General features: G+C 40.0%; 2 protein-coding genes across 6 annotated transcripts in view; one reads left to right on the top strand and one right to left on the bottom strand.

The window, feature by feature from the left end:
- The window catches only part of ptprz1b (protein tyrosine phosphatase receptor type Z1b), a 68,957-nt gene extending 61,789 nt beyond the window's left edge, over positions 1-7,168 (top strand). For all 4 annotated transcript variants that reach the window (XM_082510921.1, XM_082510920.1, XM_082510919.1 and 1 more), the window contains 8 exons: positions 557-703; positions 804-897; positions 1,405-1,478; positions 1,568-1,696; positions 1,802-1,951; positions 2,036-2,178; positions 2,264-2,399; positions 3,150-7,168. In XM_082510921.1, the coding sequence (XP_082367047.1) occupies positions 557-703; positions 804-897; positions 1,405-1,478; positions 1,568-1,696; positions 1,802-1,951; positions 2,036-2,178; positions 2,264-2,399; positions 3,150-3,293 (1,017 nt within the window). In that variant the 3' untranslated portion in view covers positions 3,294-7,168. The remainder of the gene's footprint in view (positions 1-556; positions 704-803; positions 898-1,404; positions 1,479-1,567; positions 1,697-1,801; positions 1,952-2,035; positions 2,179-2,263; positions 2,400-3,149) is intronic.
- LOC309692443 (HMG box-containing protein 1-like) lies at positions 5,596-14,438 on the bottom strand. Of its 2 annotated transcripts, none has more exons than XM_082510934.1 (13): positions 13,962-14,438; positions 12,940-13,041; positions 12,511-12,600; positions 12,218-12,422; positions 10,083-10,209; positions 9,785-9,896; positions 9,588-9,697; positions 9,320-9,476; positions 9,095-9,239; positions 8,763-8,881; positions 8,466-8,649; positions 8,238-8,379; positions 5,596-8,160 (listed from the first exon to the last, which is right to left on the bottom strand). In XM_082510934.1, exons 1-13 carry the CDS (start codon positions 14,077-14,079, stop codon positions 8,143-8,145), a joined length of 1,629 nt encoding a protein of 542 aa, XP_082367060.1. In that variant the 5' UTR covers positions 14,080-14,438; the 3' UTR covers positions 5,596-8,142. The 2 variants fall into 2 exon arrangements, with proteins under 2 accessions (XP_082367060.1, XP_082367061.1); XM_082510935.1 differs by lacking the exon at positions 13,962-14,438 and adding an exon at positions 13,836-13,946.
- Between the last annotated feature and the right edge of the window lie 347 nt (positions 14,439-14,785).

Below are 14,785 nucleotides of genomic sequence, written 5' to 3'. Positions count from 1 at the left end.
AATGTAATATCAATTTAAACATTTGCAAAGAAGGAAATAGTGGCTAGATTAAGGGTAATTTTAGCCGGTGTAATGAGGTCTGTACGGACTTACTCAACAACCACGTCACTGTGCAGATGGAGGCATTTGTCGATCTGTGTGTAAGCTCACTGCATGCTCCTTTTTCTTTTGGAGGATGAAGACGGAACGAGAAAAATATAGCCCCACACATTATTATTATTATTATATTAATACGCCGTATTCTCTTACAGCACATTTTTTGACAAACTGGGACTTGATTTCTGCTGCTGAGCTTTTTCAGTATAATTTTTGTACTTTTCGCGCCTCGAAGCCTCAAAGTCATTACTAGTTCCATTTTATTCAAGCACAGGCAAACTAGGCCACTTATATAAAGACAGTCTAGATGACTAAACAGCAGCAAGGGCCAGAGGAAACACATTCATATCAGATTTCTTTCTTGTAAAAATGTAACTTGTGGAATTTAAAAGTGTTTCACTAGTGTTCACAAAGACATACCTTACTAAAACCAGGAAGTCATTTTTTTGCTGTCTTCTAGGAGCAGTACATATTCATCCATGATGCCCTGGTTGAAGCTATTTTGAGCCGGGACACCTTGGTGACCTCTGACCTCCTTCACAATTACGTCTCTGACCTGCTGACCCCTGGTGCCACAGGCAGGACACGTATGGATAAACAATTCAAGGTACAGCATGCTTCCTTTTTCGCCCACCAACTTGTAATGAATCATTTGTGATGTTCCTGCCATGTGAATGTAACCAAATGTTTTTATTTTTGTGTTTCAGTTAATTAGTCAGCGTCAGGCGAAGCACGCAGACTACAGCACTGCCCTGAAAGATGGCAACGCTGAGAGGAACAGAGCCAGAGCTCTAATGCCTGGTAAGCAGATCTGGATTACTCACTGGGCAAAACCGGCAACTCCCAGCAATATGTTGCAGATAATTTCTGGAAATTTCAGTCCATACATAGCACACAATAAACCAGAAAGAAAGGCAGAGTTCAGAGTTCAAATATGACATGATATTTCGATGCAAATTATAACGTGATGTTTAGAATCCCCATAGTTAATCACTGTATGCCTGTATTGTCAGTGCAAACAGTGGCATTAAGAAAGAGTTTTGAATAGCTCTATACAAAGTTATGACTTTGACCTTTAGATCAATGCGTTGACCTAGAAGAAGAGGTCAGAGGTTAAATGTGATATTTCGGTTCAAGATTATGACGACAAGTTACCTGATGCCTCATCATTTCTTCCACAGCTTGCTCAATAATCCCTTATGGTTACTTTAATTAACTATAATGATGAACTTAAATGCAGGATTATTGTTTTTTGTCTTATTTTGGGGGCATTTTCTCTCTAACCTGGTTCTTCATGTCTCTGTGAAGTGGAGAGATCAAGAGTCACTCTGACTGCTTCAGAATCAAACTCCACAGGCTACATCAATGCATCCTACGTGATGGTAAGACCACTGGAAATTGCAAATGTTTTCCAGTCTCGAAAACCTCGAAATCAGCTGGTGGATAAATATTGCTGCTCGTATTTTCACAGGGACATCACTACACTAAGGAGTTCATAGTGAGCCAGACTCCTCTGAGCAGCACGGTGGCAGATTTCTGGAGAATGATCTGGGAACACAATGCACAGATTGTAGTCTGTCTGCCAGACTCAAACAGCCAGGTATAAAACACACACATACTCCATGTAGAACTTATAGATACCTATACATATAGATATATCTATATAAAACTACACACACATAAACATGTTTCCTGTTTATCTCAGAGAGACGAAGAGTGTCGTGCGTACTGGCCCAGTAAAGACCAGCCCCTGAGCATTGATGGCTTCACTGTGTCATACTCCAGGGAGGAGCACATGTGTCTGTCTAATGATGAGAGACTTTTAGTGCAGGACTTCACAGTCCAGTCTCCACAGGTAACACGCGATAAAAGAGAATATTTTACATCAATCAAAATGTTTTAATACAGTCTGAGACTTTAAAACTGTTTTTGCATCTAGAACAATTATGTGCTGGAAGTGCGTCAGTACAGCACCACCTGCTGGCCCAACCCAGACAGTCCGATCCGAAACAGCTTTGATCTCATTAACAGAGTCAGAGAACAGAGCACGCACACACAGGGACCGGTGATCGTACATGATCCGTGAGTATGAGTCAGACTCCTTTTAAGGACATAAAACTGTTTAAATCCGTCTAATGTTCTTAATGGTTTTTTTGTGGATGTGTAGTTTGGGAGGTGCTACGTCAGGACTGTTTTGTGCCCTCACGACCCTGTCCAATCAGCTAGAGGAGGAGGGATCAGTAGATGTCTACCAAGTGGCACGGATGACCAACCTCATGAGGCCTGGGGTATTTAATGATATAGTAAGTACTGGAATGTTTCCTTTTAATTCTCATCTACCAGCATAATTTAGAAAAAATAAATAAAATCAAATACATTGCACCAAATCACAACAACAGTCCTGTCAAGGTGCTTTATATTGTGAGGTAAAGACTCTACCGTAATACAGAGAAAACTCCAACAATCAGAGAACCTCTTATGAGTAAGCACTTTGGCAAAAGCAGGAAGGAAAAACACACTTTTAACAGGAAGAAACTTGCGGTCACCGGACCAGGCCGTAACTATATGCATTATCAAAAAGGAACGTTTTAAGCCTAATAAAAAAGTAGGGAGGGTGTTCGTCTGGCCAAACTGGAAGCTGGTTCACAGAAACAGGGGCCTGAAAGCTGAAGACTCTGCCTCCCATTCTACTTTTAAATACCCAAGTAAGCCCACAGTCTGAGAGCTAAGTGCTCTATTAGGGTGATGTGATGCTATGGGGTCTTTAAAATAAGAGAGGACCTAATTATTCAAGAGTTTGTATATGATGGGAAGGAATTCAAATTTGATTCTGGAGTTAACAGGAAGTGTGCTCTCTCTTTCTCGTCCCTGTCAGTACTCTTACTGCAGCATTTTGGATCAACTGAAGGTTTTGGGGGGGGGGGGGTTGTTTTGTTTATTTAGGACAATCTGATAATAATGAATCACAACTGTCCAGCCTAGAAGTAATAAATGGATGAGACAGGTAACAAGTACAAGCTTTTACCAGTGTTCTGCCTCTTTACTCCCTACAGGAGCAGTACCAGTATCTGTACAGAGCGGTGTTGAGCCTGGTGAGCAGTCAGGAGGACCAGAGAGCTCTGCAGAATCCAGAGACCAACGGATCTGTACCGCTGGGCCAGACCAACATCGCAGAAAGCCTGGAGTCGCTCATGTAGACATCCACACAAAAATGCGCATGAAAGAGAAAATAAATCACACGAGCGCACATTTGAGATTACGAGGAGAAAAGAGTAGGTCTGCTGATCATGCTAATACTTTCATTTACCACAAATTCAAAAATCATTATTTATAAGATCATTTTTCAAAACAGAACAATCTAATGAAATGACATTTAATCTAAAAGACCTCTGGTCTAAAGTCTTTTCCCTTTCAATCACTTATTATGAAGAAAATTCTTACTCTGCCCGACAAGCGATGATGAAACACCTGAAAGTGTCCCTTTTGTTATGTTAGCATGCACAGCAGACAAGGCTACCAGATGAGAGAAAAAGGTACCCTTCTGCTTCTAAGGGACCCTTTATAAGTGAACAACAAACAAAACCCTGCATCATTTATAACAATACATTATTATTTTATTTTTAATCATCATTTAAAGCATTAGTTGGAATTAGGGGTGGCACGGTGGTTAGCACTGTTGCATCACAGTAAGAAGGTCCTGAGTTCAAATCCATCAGGCCGGGGTCTTTCTGTGTGGAGTTTGCATGGCCTCTCCGGGTACTTTGGCTTCCTCCCACAGTCCAAAGACATGCAGTTAGTGGGGTAAGGCTAATTGGAAACTCTAAATTGCCCATAGGTGTGAATGGTTGTCTGTGTTAGCCCTGCGACACACTGGTGACCTGTCAGGGTGTGCCCTGCCTCTCGCCCTAAGACAGCTGGGACAGGCTCCAACTCCCCTGCGACCCTGAAAGGATAAGTGGAAGAGAATGGATGGATAGTTGGAATTAGGGGATAGTGGTAAGAAAGTCTCCATGTCTGTACCTGACACTGGTCAGCATGAAGTTTTTTTGTTTATTTCTAATGACAGATCCCTTATAATTAAATTCAATCTGTCTATTAATGTTTCTTTTATCTATTGTTTCTTTCATTTTATTAGTATATTCTTTTATTACCGTCATAGGTTACACCTTCCTTCTAAGAGAAAATAAATCAATATTAGAGAAATGCACAGGCAAAATGGAATTGTAGAAATGCCGATAAATATAGATAAAGTGCAAATTCTTACTTTATTGTTAAAAAGGGAAACAATGCAAGACAACCCTTCGTTTCCCTGCAAAATATCAAATGCACTGCACATTAACCAGCACATTGTGGGGCTTAAACTACCACGTATCCTTAATTAGAATCATGTTCTTACTAGCCAAACCTCTCCGAGGCCTCACTGGTGAGAACTGAAGCAACTGCTCGTTTTTTTTTTTTAACGTTTACGTCACCTTGCAACTGGCTCCATGGTCCGTGGTACCCAGTGCCTTTTGTACGTCACGTTATTGTACTTTTAAAAACCTGTTTGTGTGACTAATATGCCAAAATCCTGGTGAGGTATTTTTATCTATTTTCTTAAAGGTGATTCCCTGTGTTGGTGATCTCGTTAAAAAAATGCCATCAGTTTCAGCTGTTTTGTTTAAAAAAGGAAAAAAGAAACAAAAAAGATCAAATCTGGGATTTAAAGTGATGTGCGGCTCAAAATCCATTTGAAAATAAATCTTAAGAGATGACATTTCTTATTTTCTTATAGATGTAGGCAGAGATAAGATTTTTTTTTTCTTTTTTTGCCATCACGTTGTAAAAATTTACTGCTGTGAAACGAGACAAGGGAGGAATTAATAGAAACTGCCCATATTCTTGATATTTTGGGAGGCTTAACGTTCTGTTAATACTCAGCGGCACAGGCTGGCAATGAAATTCTTGGTAGCGCTTGCTGTGACTGTTTCCATTTTTCTAAAAGGGTCCAAGTATTTTCTATTGCATCAGACACATTTAGCCAACCTGTGAATCTCTTTCTGGTGTAAATCACAGAGACCGCAGCTGAACACGCTCAGAGCAGTCCTAACTGGAATAAAAAGTCTTTATGTGTAAAGATCCCAGAATACTTTAAAGGCCAAATTACTGTATGTTTATACTGTACCTCTACATATTTTCTATTTTACTACAAAAAGTGATTTTCTAGTCCTTTCCACACACACACGCACACACATACATATATATAACTGTGTGGATTCTATTTGATAATTTTAGCCTGGAAAAATTGATCATGTTTATAGTTTTAATGAAATGGCATCTCTTTTTATCTCTATAATTACAGTAGCAGCTTAATGTCTACACCTTTATCTCCAGCTATGAACTGGTGCTGTATGTATAATGCAACAAGATTAAAGATTTGTTCAAACCTTTATTGTAGACATCTTCTCGTCTTTTCAAATTATCATTATTGGACTCAAAGAGAAGTAAAGACATGGAGCATTACATGTTTATCACACTTTTATTTTGACTATAATACACTGTATTGCATTGTCTCCCCTGATGGACCTGTACATGACATGATGGCAAAGACAAAAAGTCAAATAATCCAAAGCACAACCACGAAAAGTTACCAAAGATAAGTCAAAACCAAAAATATAGATTTCTATATGATCATATTAATGTTTATCTTTACACATTATACTGTAGCAGTCACAAAAAAATAGTAGATAAAGTGTATATAGTGCATTAAGAATAAACCTCGTTGTGCAGTGGGAGTTAAGAGTGCCCACCCTTCCTGCACTCTGCCTGGATAGCAAATCTACACAAACCCACTCTCTCATAATAATTGTGTGACATCTCTAAATCCTCACACAGCTGAGTTCCCATACACTTGTTGAATTCCAAACATTTCTAGCAGTGGGTGTGTTTACATGCACACGGGGAATATCTCCTGTTTTTTTATTAAGGTATGACGATTCAGCCCCGGGTCGCGCTTTTCAGGCAGAAGGTTTTCCGAACTGAGACGCGTTTCACTTTCAGTTATTTAGTAAGAGGAACAGTACTGTTAGTTTTTTTTTAATGCTTATGACTGTATACCAGAATTCTTCTTAGTGCCTTTGGCAAGCATTCCCTACTATCAGTGAGGCCTCAGGGCTGCTTTATTTCCTTTCCCATTTTCATCTTTGAGATTCTAAATTTTACAGTGTAAACAATTTTACATTTACAATGTAAATGTAAAATGTCCTTCCTTCTTTACTCTTTACAATGTGCATGTAAACACATTCACAAAGTTGTTTATTTTTGCCAAAAACAAAACATCCTGAATAAAATACACCACAAAACCTCATCATCGTACATTTCCCTGTTTCTGATCACATCGACTGCTCATGATGATTTCTTGGCATTTAGCTTCACCGAATGTTCACAGTAGCGGTTAATCAATGGGCACGTCATAATGTGTATATATGTATATATGTATATGTATATATGTATATATATATATATATATATATATATATATATGTATATATATATATATATATATATATATATATATATATATATATATATATGTATATTTGTATTACTAATTTATTTTTATTATTTTATTTATTTATTTTACACGAAGTCAAGCCACCAGTAGTCACAGGTAAAGTTAAACTTTAAGCAGTGGGATTATTTACTGTCCAAGTAATTGTCATTTAATTCAAAGTACAATTAGAGTGTGGTTCTACTTCCTTAAATACATTTCTTATTTCAAAATAAAAGCTTTGGGCAAGTGAGGGATTCAAGGAGTTCAGGGAAGCTTTAACCCTGTAGAGTTTTAAGCCTCGTCTTCATGTAAAGCAACTTGTTTCTGGTTGTTGGTGGACCAGCGCACAGATGACCCACAGATGACCTAGAGTTACTGCACCACCACATTTCAATGGTTTTCTTTACCTCCATTGTTGGCCACTAGAATTGTTAACCTCAAAGATGAAAGAGCTTTAACTTGGGTTGACATTTAATGGTTATTTTTCCCTTCATCACTTCAACTTGATGAATTCAAATGATATTATGCAGTCTCTTGGTTTGTCACGCGATCACAAGGGTGACGTGATGCACAGTCCTCCAAATGACACGGCAGGTTTAGGTCACTAACGCCAAATGTAAACACATTTGTTTACATAACAACTCCACGAGGAACCCTTACTGAGAAAAACTGAAGCACTACTGGAGACTCACTAAAATACAGCAAATTATTATTATTGCTGCTAAAAAAGGCCACATTTAATTTGTGGGGAGGTGAATAAAACCCAGGCCCCTGTTTAAGAGTTTGTGGTGTTTCATTATTAAATGCTACGTGATAAATGAAAGCAAAGTTAACATATGTAGTCTTGTGCAATAACACTGAGTCCAAATACAAGTAATACAGACAATAAAATAAATTGTATATTTCTTATTGTACAATATAGAATTTTGGAAAAATAGCTACATTCTCTACTTTGGCTAAAAGCACCACAACTTCCACCTGTTTCAAGCATAGTGTGAGAAACTGAAGATCATCAGAATCTCTTCTTTTTTTGTGGATATTATCACATTGATGTAAGAATCACGTGTAGAGACGAACTTTGCTCATTGGAGCTAAAATCCGTTCATCTCTTTGGAAAAATATCCGGTCCCCGGCAGGAGACACTACGGGTGTCCCGCAGCATTTTAAAAAAAAGGCGATGTTTGACACCTCTGCTAATTCCTATTAAGAAATAATGATTTATAGCACTTCAAGATTTTAAAAGTAGCACCTTTGAAAGGCAAGAAAAAGGAAAGTGATGTTTGTTGAGAGCAGCCCAAGGTGTTCACCAGGGGCAGCTGTTTGTTTGTTTTTGTTTTTTTGCATTACTATAACAGGATTCAGGGATTTAGGAGATCAAGACAAAACAAATATAGAACTAAAGCGTAATATTCGGTTATGCATAGCTCTTTTTTTTAATGTGCGTATGTGAGTGCGTGTGTGTGTGTGTGTACACAACAGGCTCTGTCAGTTGTCCTCTTTTCTTTTCTGTAGCCTTAATTTCCTTGACAGCCCTGCAAGACAAAGAGGCAGGATGAAGCAGAAATACAAAACAGTGGGTGAAGCTGTGCAGGCGCATGTGTGTACTCACAGAGTTGGTTCGTTTCCGTTTCCAGCAGTCTGGGTTGAGTCTTTTCTGCTCGTCTGCGAGTGCTTTGGCCTGCAGGGTGAACACGCGACGCTCCTCACTTCGCATTTTCTTCCACCGCTCACCGAGGAGGACGCTGATGGCTCTGATGGCAGACGCACACATTTACTAACACACACACCTGATTACTCCTACACAACACCCACGCTAACAACCATGGCATGCACCCACCTGTTGTCTTTGCCCGGGTACATTTGCGTGTATTCCACTCTGAACTTCTTGGCAAACAGCATGAATGCATTCATTGGCCGCTTGCACTTAGTGGGTGTGGCGCTGCTGCCTCCTTGTGTACTGAGCAGCTGGTTTTTGGGGGGCTTTTGCTTAGTGGCGTGGGAATGACTGGGACTGTGCACATCTGTGGGTTCAAAACAGGATTCACATGAATTTTTTTTTCAGGGATTTTTGCATCTTGCAAACTGAACGGTATCAGTGAGTAAGTAATAATTCAGGAGATTTGAAGTGCAGGACCTTGAAGCACGTCTCTGTCTGGAGAAACAGCTCCCCCACTGGACTGGGAAGCACGCCGCCTTCTCGCCATACTGCTCAATACGTAAACCGCCGAGGAGTCCAGAGGAGTGAAATCATAACTAAGTATGAGACAAACAGAGGTTGATTTGAAACTAAGTAGTGTTTATTTTAGGCTTAGCTGGTTCAAACAAGACTATTTTCCCTCTTTTTTTCACCCCAAACCACAGCCTCTATATGGGCATTTGATTACTGTTTTAAGACCTTTCCCTTAGTACTGAGTCATTTTCGCATAACACTGTATTTAAGCATGACACTGCAAACATCTGCTTTACCTTTTAAATGTGTCAAAGACTGGAGAATCCTCTGTGTGCTTGGCGTCTCTGTGTCCTGGAGGCAGGCAAACATCTCCCACTTCCATTTCATAACATGGTATCCCATAATGCACCACAGTCAAGCTGGGGTAAAAGGATGACCAGCCTGACGACAGAAAGGAGGATGAAATGTCTGCAGAGTCATTGATGCTGTTTAGTCTCTTTAAACCTTGACCACACTTGTACCTTTGTTTTTGACATAGAAGGGGTGATCCAGTTGGCAGCGGGCAGTCAGGGGGATATATCCAAATGTGCCGGGGTCAAAGGTCAGTTGTAGAACAGCCTGACCAGACAACACAATCTCTGCATGCTCCACCAGCTGCAGACCCTCAGAGCCATAACTCTGCAGAAGAACAAGTGGTATTTTTACCTCACTGTGTGATGTCTTTTGGTGGATCCCTGCTTGTTTTTTTTATGCATTTTCTCCCAGCAGTCTGCTGCTTGCTTAACGTACCTTCAGAAATCTAGACTGCTCCTCATCAGCAGAGTCTTCCTCAGCAGACTCCAAGTCCTCAGCTTCTCGCCACTCTATATTTGAGCTGCTGTGGAAATGCAGACGAGTTCCTGGTGACAGAGAGGAGCAGTGAGCTACTGTGAAATGAAAGAACACAATCAGTCCATCTTGACTGAGTGTGTAAGTGTTGTACGTACCCTTGAAAAAACAGTGCCAGGCAGTGGGTGGGCAGGAAAAACTCCAGCCCATGTCTTCATCATCAGACAGAGAAGATCTGGTGGACACTGCAGAGCCACATTCACTGCTTGTCTGTGGAAAGATACAGAAGCATCATCAGGATCAATGCATGCTGTAAGAAGCCAGAAAAGCTCTGGAGGTTTCACCAAAAAAACCACTACTGTATTAAACGTATACAATTATAAAAGCAGTGGTGTAAGTGAGTTTTCATAATTGACTGTGGGTGGTATTGAAGCACAGGAAATAAGAAGGCTCTACCCTGCAGCGCTGACGCTCCCTGCCGTGACCTCTGAGGGACGACAGGGGGCTGTTGGGGAGAGGAGGAGGAGGCCGAGCGTAGGAATGTAGATCACTGCTGCTGCTCGGGATGCAGACTGAAGAAGAACTGCAAAAAGAGAGGTGTGACTGTAAATGCTCAGAATGTCCACTTACGTGTTGCTAAAAGAGGGCTCAAGGACACAAAGAATTGTGTAATAAAGATGATGTTCTGAAGCTCGCTGTTGTCACTCAGATGTGGTGCTAAAGTTTTTCTACTTGTCAACACGAGCTGTAATTTTTGGTATGTTTAATGTCAGCAACTCGTGTGCACAAGTAGAAATATTAGGCATAGACTATATAACATCCCCTCTTTGAAGCTGAAGTGTCTTAGAAAGACTGCCTCGTTTTGGGAAAAGTCATGTGACCAAACAAGAAACTATAGAAAAAAACTAAGATAAGTGTTTGATGAGGTTATAACAATGAAAAAAGTAAGTCCAATTATATTTTAAATGTTTCACTAATACATGTGCAGTACCAGATTTCCCCAGGAGATGGCGCTAGTTTTGTTTCCATGTTCTCTGGTTAAAAACAATAAACCATTCTCTGTTGCTTCACTTGCTGCTTCAGTACTTTTCACGTGTGGAAAAGAGATTTTTGAAATGTGATTTGTTTAAATTTGGAGGAGAAAACAACCAAAAGAGAATAAAGCCTGTTTCTGACACACTTTTTCGTTGTAATGAAGTATATACATCTATGTTTAAGGTACAGTCTGTAAACTGTTGAAGTTATTTCATAGAAAAAAAATGTTGTATTCATAAATATACACTGATTAATGTGTAATCATATCTTAAAAAAACCGATGTCTTCTCATAAACTTAATACATTACAAATACAAAGGAGAACACAGCACTTGTTGCCCTGCCATACAGTGGTGGAGAAAGACATCGTGCTTCTGCCTTACTGTTTTATGTATGCTAGAGAACGGCCACATATGTTGCATGCCTTATAAGTTACTTTTAATTTAAAGATCACAAGTTTCTCTTTCAAACTATATATATGATATTTTAACAATTGTACATTATTCTCTTTCCTCCCTTATTTCCACCTCATCAGAAGAAGCGGCTTGAGGTGGTCATGTCAAGGCTCTAACATTTTAATAAACATTTTTGTGTGTGTTAGATATGTGACCTTCTTGTTTCCATACAACTAACAATGAGCCGGCAAGACAACAACCACAGCTGGTTATGTGGTAACATTATTCCATGTAATGTTAGGCTCAAGTGACCTGACATCTTTCCCTCTGATAAACTTTTTTAAAATTACATTCCCACATTATTTGAGGCTCTGTACAGCTATTATTGGACAGAATTGAGCTTCTCAGACTCACTGACTCGCATCAGACTCTTTCCTCAAGGTTTTACAGCCTCCTGCAGAGTACACAGATGTGGACACTAGCTGAGGTAAACAGCAGACTGACCTACACTCACTACTGATGAACGGCAGCCAGAGTTGATTGCCACACAGGGGCCACTGTAGTTAGGATAACAAAACTCATCTGACTGCAATGTGCAATATACTGACATCTAGTGGTCATATTTTACATACTTTACCTTTAAAGGGGATAATATATTGTTACAGTGGTGGGTTGTCATATTAATATAGCTCCGGCGTTTCAAATAGTTATGTCAGCAAATGTGCAAGTAATGTCTGTGAGTGAAAAGCTCACACTTGAGACAACTCTACACTTGGTTTCAGACATTTTTTCTACTATTGGCCCTGTATGATGTGAGGGAGACCAGAAATGTCTAATATTGTCATCTACAGAGGGACTTATATTTATGTGTTAAATATACACTATAGGTGCATCATAACCATGAACCCTTCTGAAACACTATCCCATAACTTACACCATAACCTGGAAAGAACATAGACTCTACGTAGATTCAGCACAGATGTATCACAGGTAACCCTCTAATGTGTTTGAAAGTTGAGAAAAATTGATCTCGGGTCACTAAATGTCACGGTGCTGTGAGTCACTTCACTTTGTTTACAAGACAAATTAAGACTATACACACTTCCAGTTATTTGTACCTTCAGTAAAGTATTCAAGCTTTGTTTAAGAGGCATGCACCTACCTGCTGTCAGGAGGCTCCTGTAGCAGTGGACTCTGAGGTCCAGTGGCAATGTGTGCTAGCTGTGTCAGCCAGCGTGTGTCCGGAGGCTCTGGTCTGTGTGTCTGTGTGTTTCGTTCCTGGTGTGACACACCCAACTCCACCTGGTACACAGGTGGTGATGTTGATTCAGTCTCCTCTCGAACCTCCTGTAGATCTGGGAGGTCATCTAGGAGAAGTAAACAGACATTAGAAACAGTTAAATTCCTTTTGATAAGAGCTGAAGCCTGCAAGCTGCTTCCTCGTGTCTTATATACCATATTCCATGTAACTGTCACTGGTGGGGAAGTGTTCGTCACAGCGCAGCGAATCATGCGATTGGTCTCCATCTGCATCCATCATCATTTCTGAAGGTTACAGCAGAGTCACCACATGCTTTAACGGTTTGACGGGGCTTTAAATAATTTAGTTTAGTCCAACTTCATTATACATATACAGCACCAAATCACAATAACAATCCCCTCAAGCTATTTTATATCACAAGGTAAAGATCCTATAATAATATAAAAAACCAAGCACTTGGTGACAGTGGGAAAGACAAACTGCCTTTTAACAGGAAGAAACCTCCAGCAGAACCAGGGTAAGAGACATTTAGATCTTGACCTTCTTTTTTTTTGGTGAGGCTTTCTGACGGCTTCATCATAGCACAGAAGCATGTTTAACAAACTGCTGTAATCAGTGGTTACCTGTGTCCTCAGCCTGAGGCTCGGGCTCCGGCACTTGGTGACATTTAGAGTGACCTGACAGCACAGTTGGAGTCACCACCTCCCACACCATGATGTCAGGCACTAAAACATACAGAGTGATTTACATGAGTCTCAGATACATGACCCAGAATTAAGGCTAATCTATACACTTGAATCAGCATTAGCCATGTTCCCAATCCCCATGGGTCAGCCGCAGGCACGCACACACACACACAGAAACATAATCCCTAACTGAGCTGTAATGTATAGGCTATAAATGGTTGCGGTGGCATAGGGGACAGTAGCCTGGCTGCTATTCCCCTCTCATAAACAGGTTTACTATAGACACATTAGACCCGTTCCACTTCACTACCAGAGGGACTAAAGACGAGAACTACCGCAGACCCCAAAGAGAACTTTTATCTATTTTATAATTTCATAATCATGTGACGTCTTGTTTATAAACTTCGTTCCTGGACGCATGCGCACAAAAAGCCCATTCATTCAATACGGAGAAAGGGAGCGATAATAAGAGTTGAAGAAAGTCGTCAAAACGAATAAAAAGCAAAGAAATGAAATCACCCAAAGCTAACGCAACAGCGTTACGTCACGGACTGCCCGTTTTGAAACGCGTCACTCGAGCATTTTGTATCGAAACTAGCTGTCGATAAAATTGTGTTTGTACTTCGACAAGAAAGTGGCCAAAAACATCTCGGGTTTTATTAAAACGCACCGAATACATTCTCAAAACATGTTCGGGGTGAAAATGCCATTAAATGGATGAAAATGGACGAGCTACACGGTTGCGCAAAAGACATTACAACAAAACAACAAACGTCAACAATGAAGCTTTACGGGGCGAGCGGCGCAAATGTATTTTACGACAAAAAACGCACGGTGTCAGCTTCACGCTGTTGCTCCGACGCCTAGTTCAATGAGAAACAAATCAAGTTGTGGAGTCGCTTTTTCATTTCAACGCTTTTAAACCTATAAACTATTTCAATGAACTTTCCTTAACTCACCAAAACAGTCTCCCTGTACGGAAAAGTGGGTAGGTATAAACACAGTTTCACAAGCTGTGCTATTGGTCACAATCGACGTCAATCCGCAACTTCTCTTGCGCTCATTGGTCAATTCCATTCCAGCTGGTTTTGTACATTGTGATCCCCGCAAAAAAAAAACGTTTGTTAAAAATGTATCGTGTGTGTCTACTTTTCATTTTTATTTATTTTCTTTTCTTTTATTACATGTGAAGCTAAATAGAAAGTCATTTCCATTAGCGCAATTTTACAATAGCACTCTAAAATGAAACAGGAGTCGTATGCTTGACTCAAGCGTCTTTTTGTAAAATAACTACGAACATCGGCGGTCAAACAGCCTTCAGCTCAGTTCTCAGATCCAGCGCAACAAAAACACTGGGGGGCGCCATGTTGCCTGGTTAGGGTTTCTGTCCCGCACACCCGTTTTTTTATTTGTTTGTTTTTTCACCAAAGTTTGCAACTTCTGTGTGAAGCGATTAAATAGGTCTTTACTGTAATTATAGATGTCTATGTAAAGCCGAACATATGGATTTCAGAATTTGCTGTGTGATATTCTCCGTTTTGGCGACTGTTTTTACAAATCAAATATGGGCAACCAATGTTATCATTATGTGAAATGAGTGAATACACATCAGCGTACTAGTTTGAGCAAGACCCAGAAACATTAAACTCATCAAACCAGTTGAGCTTTAGGAGCATAACTTTGAGAGCACTACATGCAGAACTCAGCAAAAACAGTGAGGCGACCACGTCGTTAGTAAAACACGTGGAAAGTACATGTTTAAACAAATGTATTTATTTTTTAA

Source organism: Aulonocara stuartgranti (assembly GCF_965226115.1).
Source record: "Aulonocara stuartgranti genome assembly, chromosome: 17".
Classification (NCBI taxonomy): Eukaryota; Metazoa; Chordata; class Actinopteri; order Cichliformes; family Cichlidae; genus Aulonocara; species Aulonocara stuartgranti.
Note: the sequence above shows the minus strand (reverse complement) of the source record. Positions and strands in the feature narration are given on the sequence as shown.